The 13,515-nt window shown below is 41.0% G+C and overlaps 1 protein-coding gene across 6 annotated transcripts in view; it reads left to right on the top strand.

Moving 5' to 3' along the window:
- MICAL2 (microtubule associated monooxygenase, calponin and LIM domain containing 2) overlaps positions 1–13,515 on the top strand; it is a 906,862-nt gene that overhangs the window by 693,031 nt on the left and 200,316 nt on the right. For all 6 annotated transcript variants that reach the window (XM_086955940.1, XM_086955941.1, XM_086955938.1 and 3 more), the window contains one exon: positions 5,278–6,649. In XM_086955940.1, coding sequence (XP_086812066.1) covers positions 5,278–6,649 — 1,372 coding nt within the window. The remainder of the gene's footprint in view (positions 1–5,277; positions 6,650–13,515) is intronic.

Genomic DNA, 13,515 nt, shown 5'->3' with positions numbered 1-13,515 from the left:
GGGGGGTTCTTTAGGGGTGCGAGGTCGTTGGCGCAGGTGGTCAGCCAATGTGTGAGGTTGCTGGCTGCTTCGTTGGGGCCCGTAGTGCTGGCGGGAAGGTTCTGGCGGAGGGAGGTGGTGAGCTGCTCGGCGGTGATCTTGCTCCAGCTCCGGCGAGGACCCTGTTGTGGGTGGTTAATGCAAGTGGAGGGCTCAAAGGCGGCATTAAAATCAGTGGCAACAATAACCTTGGCATGCTTCTGCTGTGATTCAATAAGATTGTCCAAGAGCACTACAATTGGCAAGTCTGTACTAGCTGGTACCGATCTTAAATAAGCAAAAACAATTACCACACTCAGGCTCATAGAAAACTTGAGAAGAACCCCAATTAGATCATGCAAGTCAACTTTTAGTATAGAATGTGTGCATGAAGTACAACATTTTTTATGAAAACCACTAAACCCCCTGAAGCACAACCAGATTTTACGAGGTAGTATGGCCTCTATACTATAGGTGGTGAAAACATTAAGATACACCTTATCGGTAGACTATGTCTCTTAGAAAACAAACATATCAAAGTTTTTTATATATGAGGCCCATTCAGTAACACAAAGTTTAGAATTTATACCAGACAGGTTCCAGGAGATGATGGAGAAATCGGCTAATGGAGAGCTAACGTCACTATCTTGTATATCCCAGGGCCAGTAATTAGCCTGGGTTTGTATGCCTTATTCCTCCCCATCAGACCCTTTTGGAGACTCAAGATCCAACCACCCTGCCATCACTGTCACAGGGGCTACGCATGAGCTGATTTCATGAGGACCTGGTGAACTACCTGCTTCTGCGTTGGTGAGCAGATTCCCTATCGGGATGCTCAGTCAGTCGATTACATGTACTTGACCCCACTCGTCTAGCACATAGTAGAGTGCTTAAAGTATAGTTACATGGTCCTGATTCAATACGTGTTTTGGGCCCTAAAGGAGGATGTAACTTGAGCCTATTTGCAGATGAAGAGGGCCCAACTAAATGAGTAGTGAGTAGTCCTAAGTTAATAAGCCTGTCAACCAGTTCCTTATCATTGAACGTCACAGAAATGTAGTCATACTGGGGCAGGCCCAGTGGATAGAGTATAACTTGAATAAGCATTTAAGCTTAGTTCTAATCCAGTGTATGACCTGGTTAGCTGATGATTCTGGATCTTCAAATGCATATGGGCGAGTTTGGGAACAGGGGTCATATCCACTACCTTGCTGACCCCACCGGGTGGCACTAAAAAGGAAGGGGTGCCACTTGGGATAGTGAGGTACCTAGTGGATAGTCTACCTCATAAAGTTGACCACCCCAATCTCATAATTGAACATTTGGGCGGCTGGCACATGAACTTGCCTGAGAAAGCCACATTAAAGTAATCATGTTGGAAATGTTGTTTTCATGGTTGTGAATAGTACGGGAGGCTGGCGCTGGCGCTGGTGTAGGTGGACCAGGTTAGCCCCGTTTGTGAGATCCAAGCTAATCAATAGAGCCCCTTTCTGAACCTGTGAAGGGGTAGCAGAAGACATTACATCATTGCCTGCTTCAAGATCATCAATGCACAGCTTGGGGTCCCCCTTAGAACATTTTCCGCCCCACATCTACAATTGGGATTGGGCATCACTTGTAACTTTGCCAGGTCATCAATTCTAGAAATCCGTTCACGTAAATCATGATGCAGAGAGCTTAGTCCAGAGAATTGTGGCTCAATGGTTAGAGCGGCAGACCCTCATGCAGAGGTCTAGCCTGGGACCTTGGTTCAATTACTGCCTCGGCGGGTCCTGGGCTCAACTTCTTCGGACCTGATAATTAGATTTAGATAATTATCGCCTCGGTGCCTATTCTAATCATGGGTCCCACTCTGCAACTCTGGGCAATAGCTTGCTTAATCTCCACAATGGCCACAACAGCGCTGGGATGCCTGGCTTCACCTTGGGGGTGCCCAGGAGTGGGCACTTCACAGGGAAAGGCCTGGAAGGGTTCCTCAGCGGTATTCGTACAAGCGCCTAGATGCCCATGGGTGATTTGTGCGCTATACAAGTACCACACATTTTACATTTTTTCACCCTCTTTAGAGTTCATATGACAGGTATCAGGTGGGGCACAGAAGACAGTGTAGCAGTCTGCTTAGTATCCGCAGAGGATGAGAAGGACATGGACAAGTTTACTCTAAGTGTGCATGCTTGTTGCAGCAGAGGATATTAAGAGCTATAACAATTTTAGGAGTGATGTGGGCTTTCCAGTTAATGGTGACACAACAGGGTCCGTGTTTTTAGCAGTGCCATTTAGTCCTCTAGTCAGTGTAGATGTGCCACCCTCAGTTGGTTTTCCACCAAGTTCCCTTTCCCTTTTGCATTTAAACATTGCGAGTACTACCTTCTGGCCTGACTTAGCATCCTGTGTGGGTTCTGGATTTTTTAGAATGGACTCAACCTCTTATATGAGTAAGTCTATGTTGCCCAAAGTACAATTAGAGCCAGCACTTGTTCGTATTTTCTTTTAACTGGTAAGATCCTTGCTAAATTCTAGCTCTTTACGTTTCCCCATTTTAAATCAATGAAGCAGTGGTTTCTTGTAATTAATGTAAATGCTACCAACTTATAACAATGGTCAAAGAACAATAGATGCCTGCAAAAATATCGATTTCAAGATCATCATAAGATGCACAGTTTAAATACCTGGCCTAATAATGGAGTAGTCCAAGGGCGAGGGGCAGATAAAGGAGAGTAGGTCCTGTCCCTTCTCTTCCTGTCGCTGACGGGTGCAGGACACTTCTGAGCTTCAGAAAGGGGCTCCTTTCCCTGGCCTCAGCTGTGATGATGCCTCCTTGCGCTGTGAGTCCTGGGACTTGGAGTCCCCAGGAGTAGCACAACAGTCCCGAGCCGCATAAAAGTTTGATTTGTAAACCTTCCTTTGACAAAGAGAAATGAGTTAATGGCCTGATGGAACTTTTGTCAGGAAAGGGCCAAGGTAAGCAAATCTTGGATACGCAAAACCGTAACTATATTCCACATTTTATTTGGAATTATTAAACCAAATGTTCCGAGGCCACATCATTAAGGTGTTAAACTAGTCATTAATTGATATTGATGTGCAGAAAACTACTTAAAAACACTCTTCCAGAAAGTATGCATATGGTACAATGTAAGATCATAATCAGAATCTGAAGAAACAGAACATAACATTCTAAAATTAAAATAGGAGACTGGAAATTACTTTTAATTTTATTACAATTGTTGAGCCTACCTTCTGTTCATGTTTCGGTGTGCTGGTTATTAATTAACCTTTTAAATTCTAACAACATTTTAATAAATATTTAGCTATGCAAAATGGAGAACATCCTGCAATAAGGAGAGATTTCCATGTTAGGTAAATTCAAGTGATGACATGATTCCAGCCTAAGCTGCATAGTAACGTATTGAATTGGGTGGAAACATAACGCAGGGTCGGACCTGCCTATAAGGCAATCGGGCAGTGCCCAAATGACTGGTCTCACAGATAAGTGTTAGAGCTGGTTCTTTTTTTTTAGCAGTTCATGAGTCTGATTATTGGCATGTGAACCGGTTTTTACTGTTGAACTACCTGGTATTACCACAAACATTGCCTACAGTAAATACAAATGCATGCCGTCTACCCTACTTTGCACAAAGCCTGCCATGATTTGCAATTGTGGGCCACTTTTATCTATCTACTTGCTAATGGGGTCCACTTCAATTTTGGTGTCCGGGCCTTTTTTTGTACTAGTTCGAACCTGACACATTTGGAGGCTAATTACAATGTCATTAGGAAGTGCTCTGAATGGGATTTAGTATTGTCGAATCCGATTCAGAACCCTTGTTTTCTACAGAATCGGTCACCTTTCCAGATGACCAAGTACGATGCAAAGAAGCTGTCTAGGCTGTCCGAATTGGTTCCAAACGGAACTCAGGCAGCCCGAGTCATTTTGAGCCGAATCGTACAGTTCAATGGAGATGGTTTCCGAACGTGCGAGTACAACGACCGATTCAGACAGCCGTTCTGAAGGCAGATTGACCAGGACAAAACGGCTGTGGCAATTGGTCCTTGGGGGCCGTAGCAGGCCCCCCTCACCCACAGGCCTACGGATGGGGCTACAATGGTGGTGGTGCCTGCTCAGACACCGCTGTAGGGATTACAATGTGCCTTTCCACCAGCCGTTTCAAGTCTGACAGAAAAAGACTTTGGGGGCTCCTAACAGGCCACCCTTACCCCTGGCCCTCCGCCATAGGCCCAAGGGGGCTGTCCCGCTAAACATCCCTGCACCATGTGGCGGTGCACATGGGTCAGGGATGTTTGAAATGTGTTATTTTCGTGTTGCAACATGTGTAGCAGCCTGCGGCACACACCGCAATACAAATTATACACATTGCAACTGCCATGAAGGTGGTCGCACCCTAATGCGGCCAGCGGGACCTCTGATTCCTAGTCGGGCGGTCCTGCTTCTGCCTCGGAGTCGGGCAGACGTCAGTCTGCCCAACATCATAACCAGACCCTAAGTCAAAATCCTATAACTAAAGTGCACACAAATAATAGTGTGCTTAGAAACTTTGTTACTTATTTTGCACCTTGACTATGACCAGATGGCATTTGTTCTCATGTTTCCTATTGCCTGCTGCAGCAACACTACTCCTAGCCCCCCTGAAGCACCATCTCCTACCTTTTTGTCCTCTCTCTCTCCTCCAAGTATCCTCTCTCCACCTGCATGTCAATGTTTGTTTGTATTGAAATGTGTCGCTACACAACAGTGTGCCTATTTTCCCTGCAGTGCTGATTTTTGCAGGGAGACACATCAATTTTCCTCGCTTCATAAATTGAACCTGACTATCTCTAACAAAGCACCTCTACTTCTGCGACTGAAATCATCACAAATTGATGTTAGTCTTTCCTATCCTTGTCTAACAGTTAGCTGTTGCTCTCATATGTTCCCGACTGCTATGCGGGGTCCTGACAAGAACAGGGACTATATCACTTAGCCCCTGGTGCCCTCTCTTGTGGTAATCTTTGTAGTTTGAAAGACATTACAGTAGCCAAAGGTTTGAGGGAAAACCGGCTGATCATCTTTTAATTGTGTTCCTCAGAAGTTACTATTGGAGTAGGAGCATGGTTTACTTGCAGTGTCTCTAGGAGTTTCATGATACTTTACTAGTCTTAACTTCTGCAATCATTTTACCTTTACTATTAAAACTCATTTGCAGTCACTTTTGCATTTTGTCATGATGAAATTAATAGTCGTATTGTATTCCTTTGCAGATTTGTGTGAATGACACGACAAGAGGACCCTACGGTGCTCATACCACATCCTTCCAAGTAACGAGTAATGAGATCCAGCAAGAATTACCCTCTTATGTGCCTCACCGCCAGTGCCTGCCAAATGATATCAAAGAGCCTGAGCTTCACCTCCATGAAAATGTCCAGCCACATCCAAGGCTACTGGGAATTTACAATAACAAAGAGGTTGACGACAAAACCAAAAAACAAACTTCAGGAAAAATACAAAAATTTGGGATAAAATCTTCTTCAGAGACAGAACCTTTTGTGGAACAAACTATGGATCCACATTTTCGATCCCGAGAACAAAAGGATAACACTGGTCTGAGAAAGTACAGCATTGCTGTGGACCAAGACAATAATGACAATAATCACTTGAAAAAATTAATTCTTTCAGACAGGGAAAGAGCAGATTTACTTGATTGGAATGCACGAAACACCCAACGAACTAGTCCAAAGTATAAAAGAAGCCCGTCTCTGGATATGTCTGTTCCGACACCTTTTAAACTTAGCTCTACCAAGAGGGAGAGCAGGTTGCAACTGCCACTGTTTTCCAGATCATCTGCAGCTGCACAGATCTCTACTACACCTTCACTAGCAGACAGTAAAAATGAACTAAATGTGTCTAATGCAAATCCTGCAGAAGAAGAATCACAGAGTCGGCCTAAATCCCCGTTTAGAATCATTGCAAATGCAATAAAAAGATCATTGAACTACTCAGAAAGTAATAAAAGTAGCCCAATCCATAAACCGCAACCTGTTCCTCCAAGCAATGTTTTCGACTTTCCTAAACCTGCTAGCCAGTCTGTGGGTTTAAGGCGAAGTCAGAGTAACGTTGAAAACGTCTCACGTCCACAGATGCCAAGAAAGGCTTCGGATTTCTCATTCAAAAATTCACTTAGCTATTTTAAGCCAGTTGAAAAGACCACTCTCTATGAGGAAAGAACATCTGAACAGCATTCTCCACCTAACAATTTGTACATCCGGCAAGAGGGCTCCCCTAGTAGACTGGTGCATGACAAGTCTTGCAATAACAATACAGAGGATCCCATGCTGGAACGCCTAGAAAGGATTAATATTAAAGACAGTTTTCCTAAGGACCTAGGAGATGACATATTTTTACGAAACAGAAAGAATACTTTATTTTCCTCACTGAGGTTTACTAGGGACAAACCTTCAGAAAATATCACAGATGAACCACATACAAAAAGTGACACTTGGAGCATTTTTGGAACATTTCGGAAAAAAGTTAATGAAAGGGATATCAATGGCCCGATAAAGAAGACGACTACACCATTCAGTAATTTTTTCACTGAAACTGTGTTAAATAAACCACCTACTACACAGGAAACAGGTAATTTGCTTTCAATTCTTTTAGTGGGAGGTTGCTTTTATTCATTAAAATACAATTACATAGCCTCTTCTTGCCCCTGGTAGTGGACTATAGCCCATATTAGCTGATATCCTGGAGAACTGCATTAGGTTCACAAGGGGAGATCATAAGGCTGATATACTATACCGGTCTGTAGAATTTTCCACCCTCACTTATGCATGGTTGAATGCGATCTTACCATTGTTGCTATCTTCTTTTCCAATACCTTTAAGTAGTTTTAATGAATTGTGAATGATGGGATTCAGTGGGTGACCCAAAGTCTTTTCTTCTTTACCCTGGGTTAATGCTATGTCACTGAAATTGCAAAAACTCTCATATTTTCTATTTGACATGGTGGGGGACAATTCACAAACTACAAATTGTAGTATGTTTTTGTAGAACTACAAAACTTACTACAAAATGCATCTCACAAACCTAAGCGTCAAGTTTACGCCTCTGCCTCTACTGTACTTGTATGTCTAGATATCTCCACCCTGACTGAAGAATTTCAGCACCTGTAAGTATACATTTTAGAAGTAAATGTGGAAGTGACACAGGTGAGGCTGGACAATTGGAAATACTTATGAATAAAGAGGAGGGGGTTAGGAAGGAGCAACTTAAAGAGGTTCAGGGATTGGTTCAGGGAGGATTGCCAACCATATAGCTATTCACCAACTGCACCTCTATAGTTACTACAGCCTAAAAGGGACAGTAGTAAAGCACCTCAGCTCAGTGCTGGAGTAGGTCTAGCACCACACATGGCCAACCACTTTTATTGAAATCCTATTCATATGGAAATTAACAGAGGCCCTAATTATGCTGGTGGTCAGTCTGAAAATAAGTCGGGGTCCTACCTGTCCTATGACAATGAGACCACCAGCACACCGGTCAGAAAGTGCTTTTTTCTATTGCGACTTGTGCTGTGGCCCATGAAAAGGCCCACAGCACAAGTCGCAGTAGAAAAAAGCATTTTGTGCACAGTCATGCATCATGTGCCAGGCACTATGTCGTGAATGGCACACAGTGTATTGATGTGTGGGGGATCACTACATGTGCCCCAGGCCCACTTAGCAGCGGCCCACGGGGGACAGGGCCCTGCTTTTGGTCTCCAAAGTCAGTTTCCGTCTGCCTTTTCATTAGGTGGGACCATCATGAAAAGGCAGTCAGAAAGGGACATCCTAATCCCTACCTCCTCCATTGTATGGATAGGATTGCGACCGCCTCCCAGACCGAATCTTGGATTCTGTCGGAGGCAGTGGCCTTTTCCCCCCCACACTCCCCCCCCCCCCCCCCCGACCGCCGTGGTCTGACCACATGCATCAAAATGTGGCGGTCAGACCGATGGCCTGTCTGTCGGGTGGTTCCCCACCGACATCCTAATGATGCCCACAATTAGGGACTTAAAATAAAACCCCATCAGAAGTTATTAATATAACATTATTTAAAATAGGAAGGAATATACCTAACTATAGATTAATGTTAAAGAATCATTTATAAAAATAATACATATTTTTATGTAATTTTAATTTAATCATAAAATATTTTAATAACATTTTTGTATTGAAAATAAAACACAATACAAAATAGTTAATACATTATTTCAAATAGTGAGGAATAAACTGAAATATAAATTAATGTTAAAGGTAATTTATAAAAATAACACATATTTTCAATGTAATTATAAAATATTTTAACAACATTTTTACATTTACAAATTGATGGAAAAATATTTCGTTTTAAATTCTATCCATTTAATAATTATTAATGCATGGTCGTAGATTCTTTTTACATAGGTAAAAATTAAGTTTTTTTATTTGAACTTCTAAAACTTATATTGCTATATTTATTATATTTGCATGAACGATTTATTTCAAAATGAAATTAACAGGGCTGTTACATTTTATATTTTGTCCTGCATTTAAACACATACACAATTAATTTACAATAATATTTATCATAACACATATTTTTGATAATTGTTTTTGAGTTACTCAACTTTTTAAATTTTCCCTAAATTATAACATAGGGCGAATCCTCAGTCGGGGTGGGCATCTCTATATGGTAAAGAAAAAGGAAAAGTTCCCTATACTTTAAAGATCTCCACCCAGGTGGTGTAGATCTCCGCACTGTAAAATATAGGGAAAAAGTAAAAAGGTTTATTCAACTCAGAATTTCTTTTGTTAAAGTATCTTTATGTTCACCAATAATGTAAATTATTCTTATGTATTTGAGATGTAGACCTAAAGAAAAAATAAATTAACAACTAAAATTAAAAATCAACATTTTTTAGCATGCATTAATAATTCTTAAAAGTGACGTATTTAGTTACATTTAATTTATTTCCTTCTACATAATAAAATGTATTATTCCATTCATTATTAAATTCAAAAAAGTTATTTAACTATTTTATAATTCATTTAAAATTATTTTCCATTTTAATAAATGTTTCAAATTATATTTATTTATCTTTTTAACTATTCAAATTAATGTAACTTAAATTAACATTATTTCTTCCAGGATTCACATTTAAGTCCCTGCAACCATTATTTTGAATCGGAGGATGTTGCACTATCAGTGGTTGGTCATGTGTGGTGCTAAATTTACCACTTTATTTTTTAGTAGTAAATTACATTGTAAGTTAGGTTCCGCCCTCTTTTTCAGGGAGTAAAGATGTGTAACTCTACATGCGTAAATCTTCACTTCTAAGTGACTTTACACTCAGATTTTTTTAAAAGCCAAAAGTAAAAAAGTTACTCACAAGTGCATGAGTAAATTTACACGTGTAAACTACTTTCAAGTGTAACTTACTTTTATTTCTAGCCCAGTGAATATTTACCATCTATTCATTCACATTGACTGATGCACTAGATACCAGAATCTCTGATACTTTAACTATTTGTGTCCTGTGTAGCAGTACTGGCTCTCTCCTTACATCATTGTTCTGTATCATGCTGAAAGATAGAGGCAAGGCTCATTCATAGAAAAGGTAAGGAAATACTTCTACACTCTTAGAGCTAAAACTTCCTCAGATTTCATCAAATGTGTTCCTACCACGTGGTGATACTTTAAATAATAAACTGAAGTTTAAGCCTAAACTTTGACCAAAATCGGTTGGGGCTATTTTTGGGGCAGTTTTCTACTGCACATGACAAACATTTTCATCCAGGGCATCCCCGAAACAGTGTGTCACAAACATTTGCCTAAGGTAATATATTCTACTTTGGTTAGCACGAAATAAGGTAAAAGCTCATGATCATTAGAAATGCTGTTCCCACATGATAAGCCCTATGTAACTAAAACCATGAAACTTGTTTCTGTCTGTTTGTATAATTTCTGCTTTGGCATAGGTGTAGGCAGTGATTGTATGCAATCTCTTTTCCCCAGAAGTTGTGAGCTTTACATCCAGTATGTTTGTCCTGAAAAGTGCCATGCATGTCTGTTAGCACAATGGGACTTTGTTGGTGGCAAAGTGGAAATCTTAGGAAACTGATAGTGGTTGTTAGGGCCCAGTAAAGAAAAAGACCTGGAGACAGAGGTCAGAGAAGTATTTGAATATGGTCTATTTGGTATGGGTACTATATAATTCCATCATTTGCATCGGAGCCTTGCCCCATGCAAATGAGGACATCTCGTTACCTCTGCGCCTGTGCCTTATTATGGGCAAAGACACAAAGCCAAAGAGGCTGTCAGGAGGCACACTGAATGTGCCCACAAAAGGGTGGTACACTGTCAGTGTGCCCCAGAGGGCAGCTCTCTGGAGGGGAAAAGAGGTCCTCCAGGCACCGTCCTGCAAGTGGGTGCACCTACCTGCAAGAGGTTCTCTAATCCCTCATCAAAGTGCAGGCAGGTTGCTGCTTGCACTATGGTACACTGAGTGGTTTTGATTGAAGCAGCTGCTCTGTAATTTACTTGTATGAGGTGTCGCCTGGGCAGCGCATGTTTGCAGTTGCCATGAGAGCAGTGTGTTTTCTGGAATAGGGTACACTCTCCCTGTTCGCGCACTGTGCCCCTATCTAAAGGTGTGCACTATGGTGCAAATAGGAAAAGTGCGCCCTATGTGTAATAAGGGCCCGGGTAGGCCAGAAGTAAGGGGGCTGCAGCAGGGCAAGTGCGACAGAATGAAGCAACACATCAAAAGAGCTCAAATGCGTGTGCTCACATAATGCTCTGCGGATACTTATTTATATATTTTGTAGTTTTTACAGTGCTTAATGTAGGCATTAGGTTATTTCAAAACATATGAGTTGCTCATACAGGTGCTTTAAAAAGATTTAAAAAGTATTTAGCTGAAGGGAAGTCTAAATAGTTCAGGTTTCAAGTGCTTCCTGTTTCTCATATGATTGGGTTCAGGTTTCAGGGGTGGTTGACACTTTCTTTGCCCTTGGATGCCCAGATCTGCCTCCATGTTTCATCCTCTTATAGGTTTGTTGATACTTCTAATCAGATACAGAACAGAGATTGCTGGGTGGGGATTAGTAAGATGCTACCTCCACTGTTTCAGTTCCTTGTCCAAGTATGCTATATAGAGCTGAAGAGGGCTTGAATTCGATCCTGGTGTTAACTGGGAGCCTTTGAGTGCTATAATGAGTGGAATACTTTGAGTGCTAATCTGATGGCACTACTCTTGTTGGCGTTTGGACAATATCTAGCACCTGGTTATCTAGCCTTTGTGACCTGGTAATGAGTTTCTTGGAGAAATCACTATATGGGATAATAAAATTCCAGGTGTGCCATGACAGAGCTCTTGTCAGCTTCACTTGGTGACAAAAGGTTTTATATGAGTTGTTGAGTGTGGTGTTTAGCTTAACACATGCATAAATTAGAAGATAACATGGTAATATGGTACTGATTGAGAGGCCATACTGGGCATATATTAAATAGCACACACGAGCGCGATGATCCATCTTATATTCATGTTAGAGTAAATACTCTGCTCTTTGTAGTACCTTGACGAATCTAGTAATTTTTAAGAGAGACCAAGTATCTGGCACAAGAATGTGCTTGCAAAATCTGCCTCTCTGTACCCTGAGGTATCCCACACAAGAATATTCATAATACTTTAGTCTGATCAGTTCAACTTTATTTCGGCTAATATAGCCATAAAAGCAGGAAGTACAAAGACAAAAAGAAAACATTTACAGGCAAATATATATACAGTGCCCTTTGCCAACAATTAATCACATGAACACGTTACAATTAATATGATGGGGCAGAGTAACAATTGATTCATAGCAAGTAATTTTACAGTACTGCATTAAAATCTAAATAGTTCAATAAAAAAGGTTATTTTCATAGTTAAAAAGCCAGACTAAAAACCAGAGTTTAAAACCTATAAAACCACACATTTTTACAAAAAGTGAACTCAGTGCATTCTGCATTGACTAATGTGGAATGGATAAAACTACAGACTCCAATATTGGATTACAGCTTGCATCCAAGCCGTTTCCTGATGAGATACACGTTAAATAAAAACCTGCTTATGCAAAAAACTACCAGTTGTGAGGTATTAGACTAAATGATACGCTCTGCCTCTTTATACGACCTGACACCCATATTTTTGCAGAGGGATCTAATCCAACGGTGCCTAGGTAACGTATAAGCCAAACAAAAAAACAATAGATGGACATCATCTTCCTTTGCCTTTAGTGAGCAGAGGGCACAGAGACCATCATCATTTTTATCTCCCCATCTGCATGTGTAAGCATTAGTCTGTAGTACGCCATATCTAAATTGTAAGTATAGAGTTTTTGCTAATGGAGGTCCTATCTCATCCATAAATGGTTCGAATGCAGCGTTATCCTTTATAGTCAGAAATTTCTGAGTCAATATGCCAATAGATGGACAATGGGGTAGCTCATCGTTGACATAGGACCAATAAGTAGACTTTAAAAGTTTTTTACACACCAATGTCATATTCTGGGATTCGTCCCAAAAATGGGACAGCCCTAACCTGGTACACCAAAGGGCGATATGTTTTAACCACGCGATTTTCTTGTACTCATCAATCTGGATAATTTCTATCAATCCACTTTTATAGTTACACAACTCCGGGGTTGTCCCTAACCTTACCCAATACAGCAATGGCCTAAGGACTGCTTGGTAATCTGTCCGCTTAAGGTCCAAATCCAAAAATACTGGGACTAGGGGGGTTCAGGTTGGTAAATTAAGTAACCTACGTAAAAATGGTTTTCTTCCCGTTCAAAGTTGCGTTTGCAGCAATGCCCCCAAACCTCAGCACCATAAAGTGTGGCTGATTGAGCCTTTGCCTTAAATACTTCTAGTGCCGGCGTGATAGCTTTGGAATAACTAGCTCCATGCACTTTTAGGATGGGCATCGAATTTTGTTTAAAAGACAACCTACTTTTTACTAGATGCCCCTTCCATGAAAGGTTACTATCCAACATGATACCTAGATAGTTGAAACTCCCCACATATTCCAATTTTTGATGATTTAAGGCCAAATTCTTCCTAAAGGACTTTTGCGGGTTTATGGACATATATTTTGTTTTAGATGAGTTTATTTCCAACCCCTTCTTTACGCAGTAACCATGAAATGAATTCACCAGATTTTGGAGACCCTTCGGAGTCTGTGAGAAGCGGATTGTATCGTCGGCAAAGAGTAATGCCGTAATTGCCTCATCTCCTAGCTTCGGGGAGTCATGGTCGCAATCCCTTAAATAAGTAGGTATATCATTAACATATAATGAAAAGAGCGTGGGTGCCAGCACACAGCCTTGACGCACACCACGGATCACAGGTATGGGCTTTGAAAGTTCACCTCCCTTTCCCCATTTAACTTTTGCATAATTCCCTGTGTGTAATCGGATAAGTTATTTAAGTAGCTCGCC

The sequence above is a fragment of the Lissotriton vulgaris genome, chromosome 2_1 (genome assembly GCF_964263255.1).
Source record: "Lissotriton vulgaris chromosome 2_1, aLisVul1.2, whole genome shotgun sequence".
In the NCBI taxonomy this organism is placed as follows: Eukaryota; Metazoa; Chordata; class Amphibia; order Caudata; family Salamandridae; genus Lissotriton; species Lissotriton vulgaris.
Note: the sequence above shows the minus strand (reverse complement) of the source record. Positions and strands in the feature narration are given on the sequence as shown.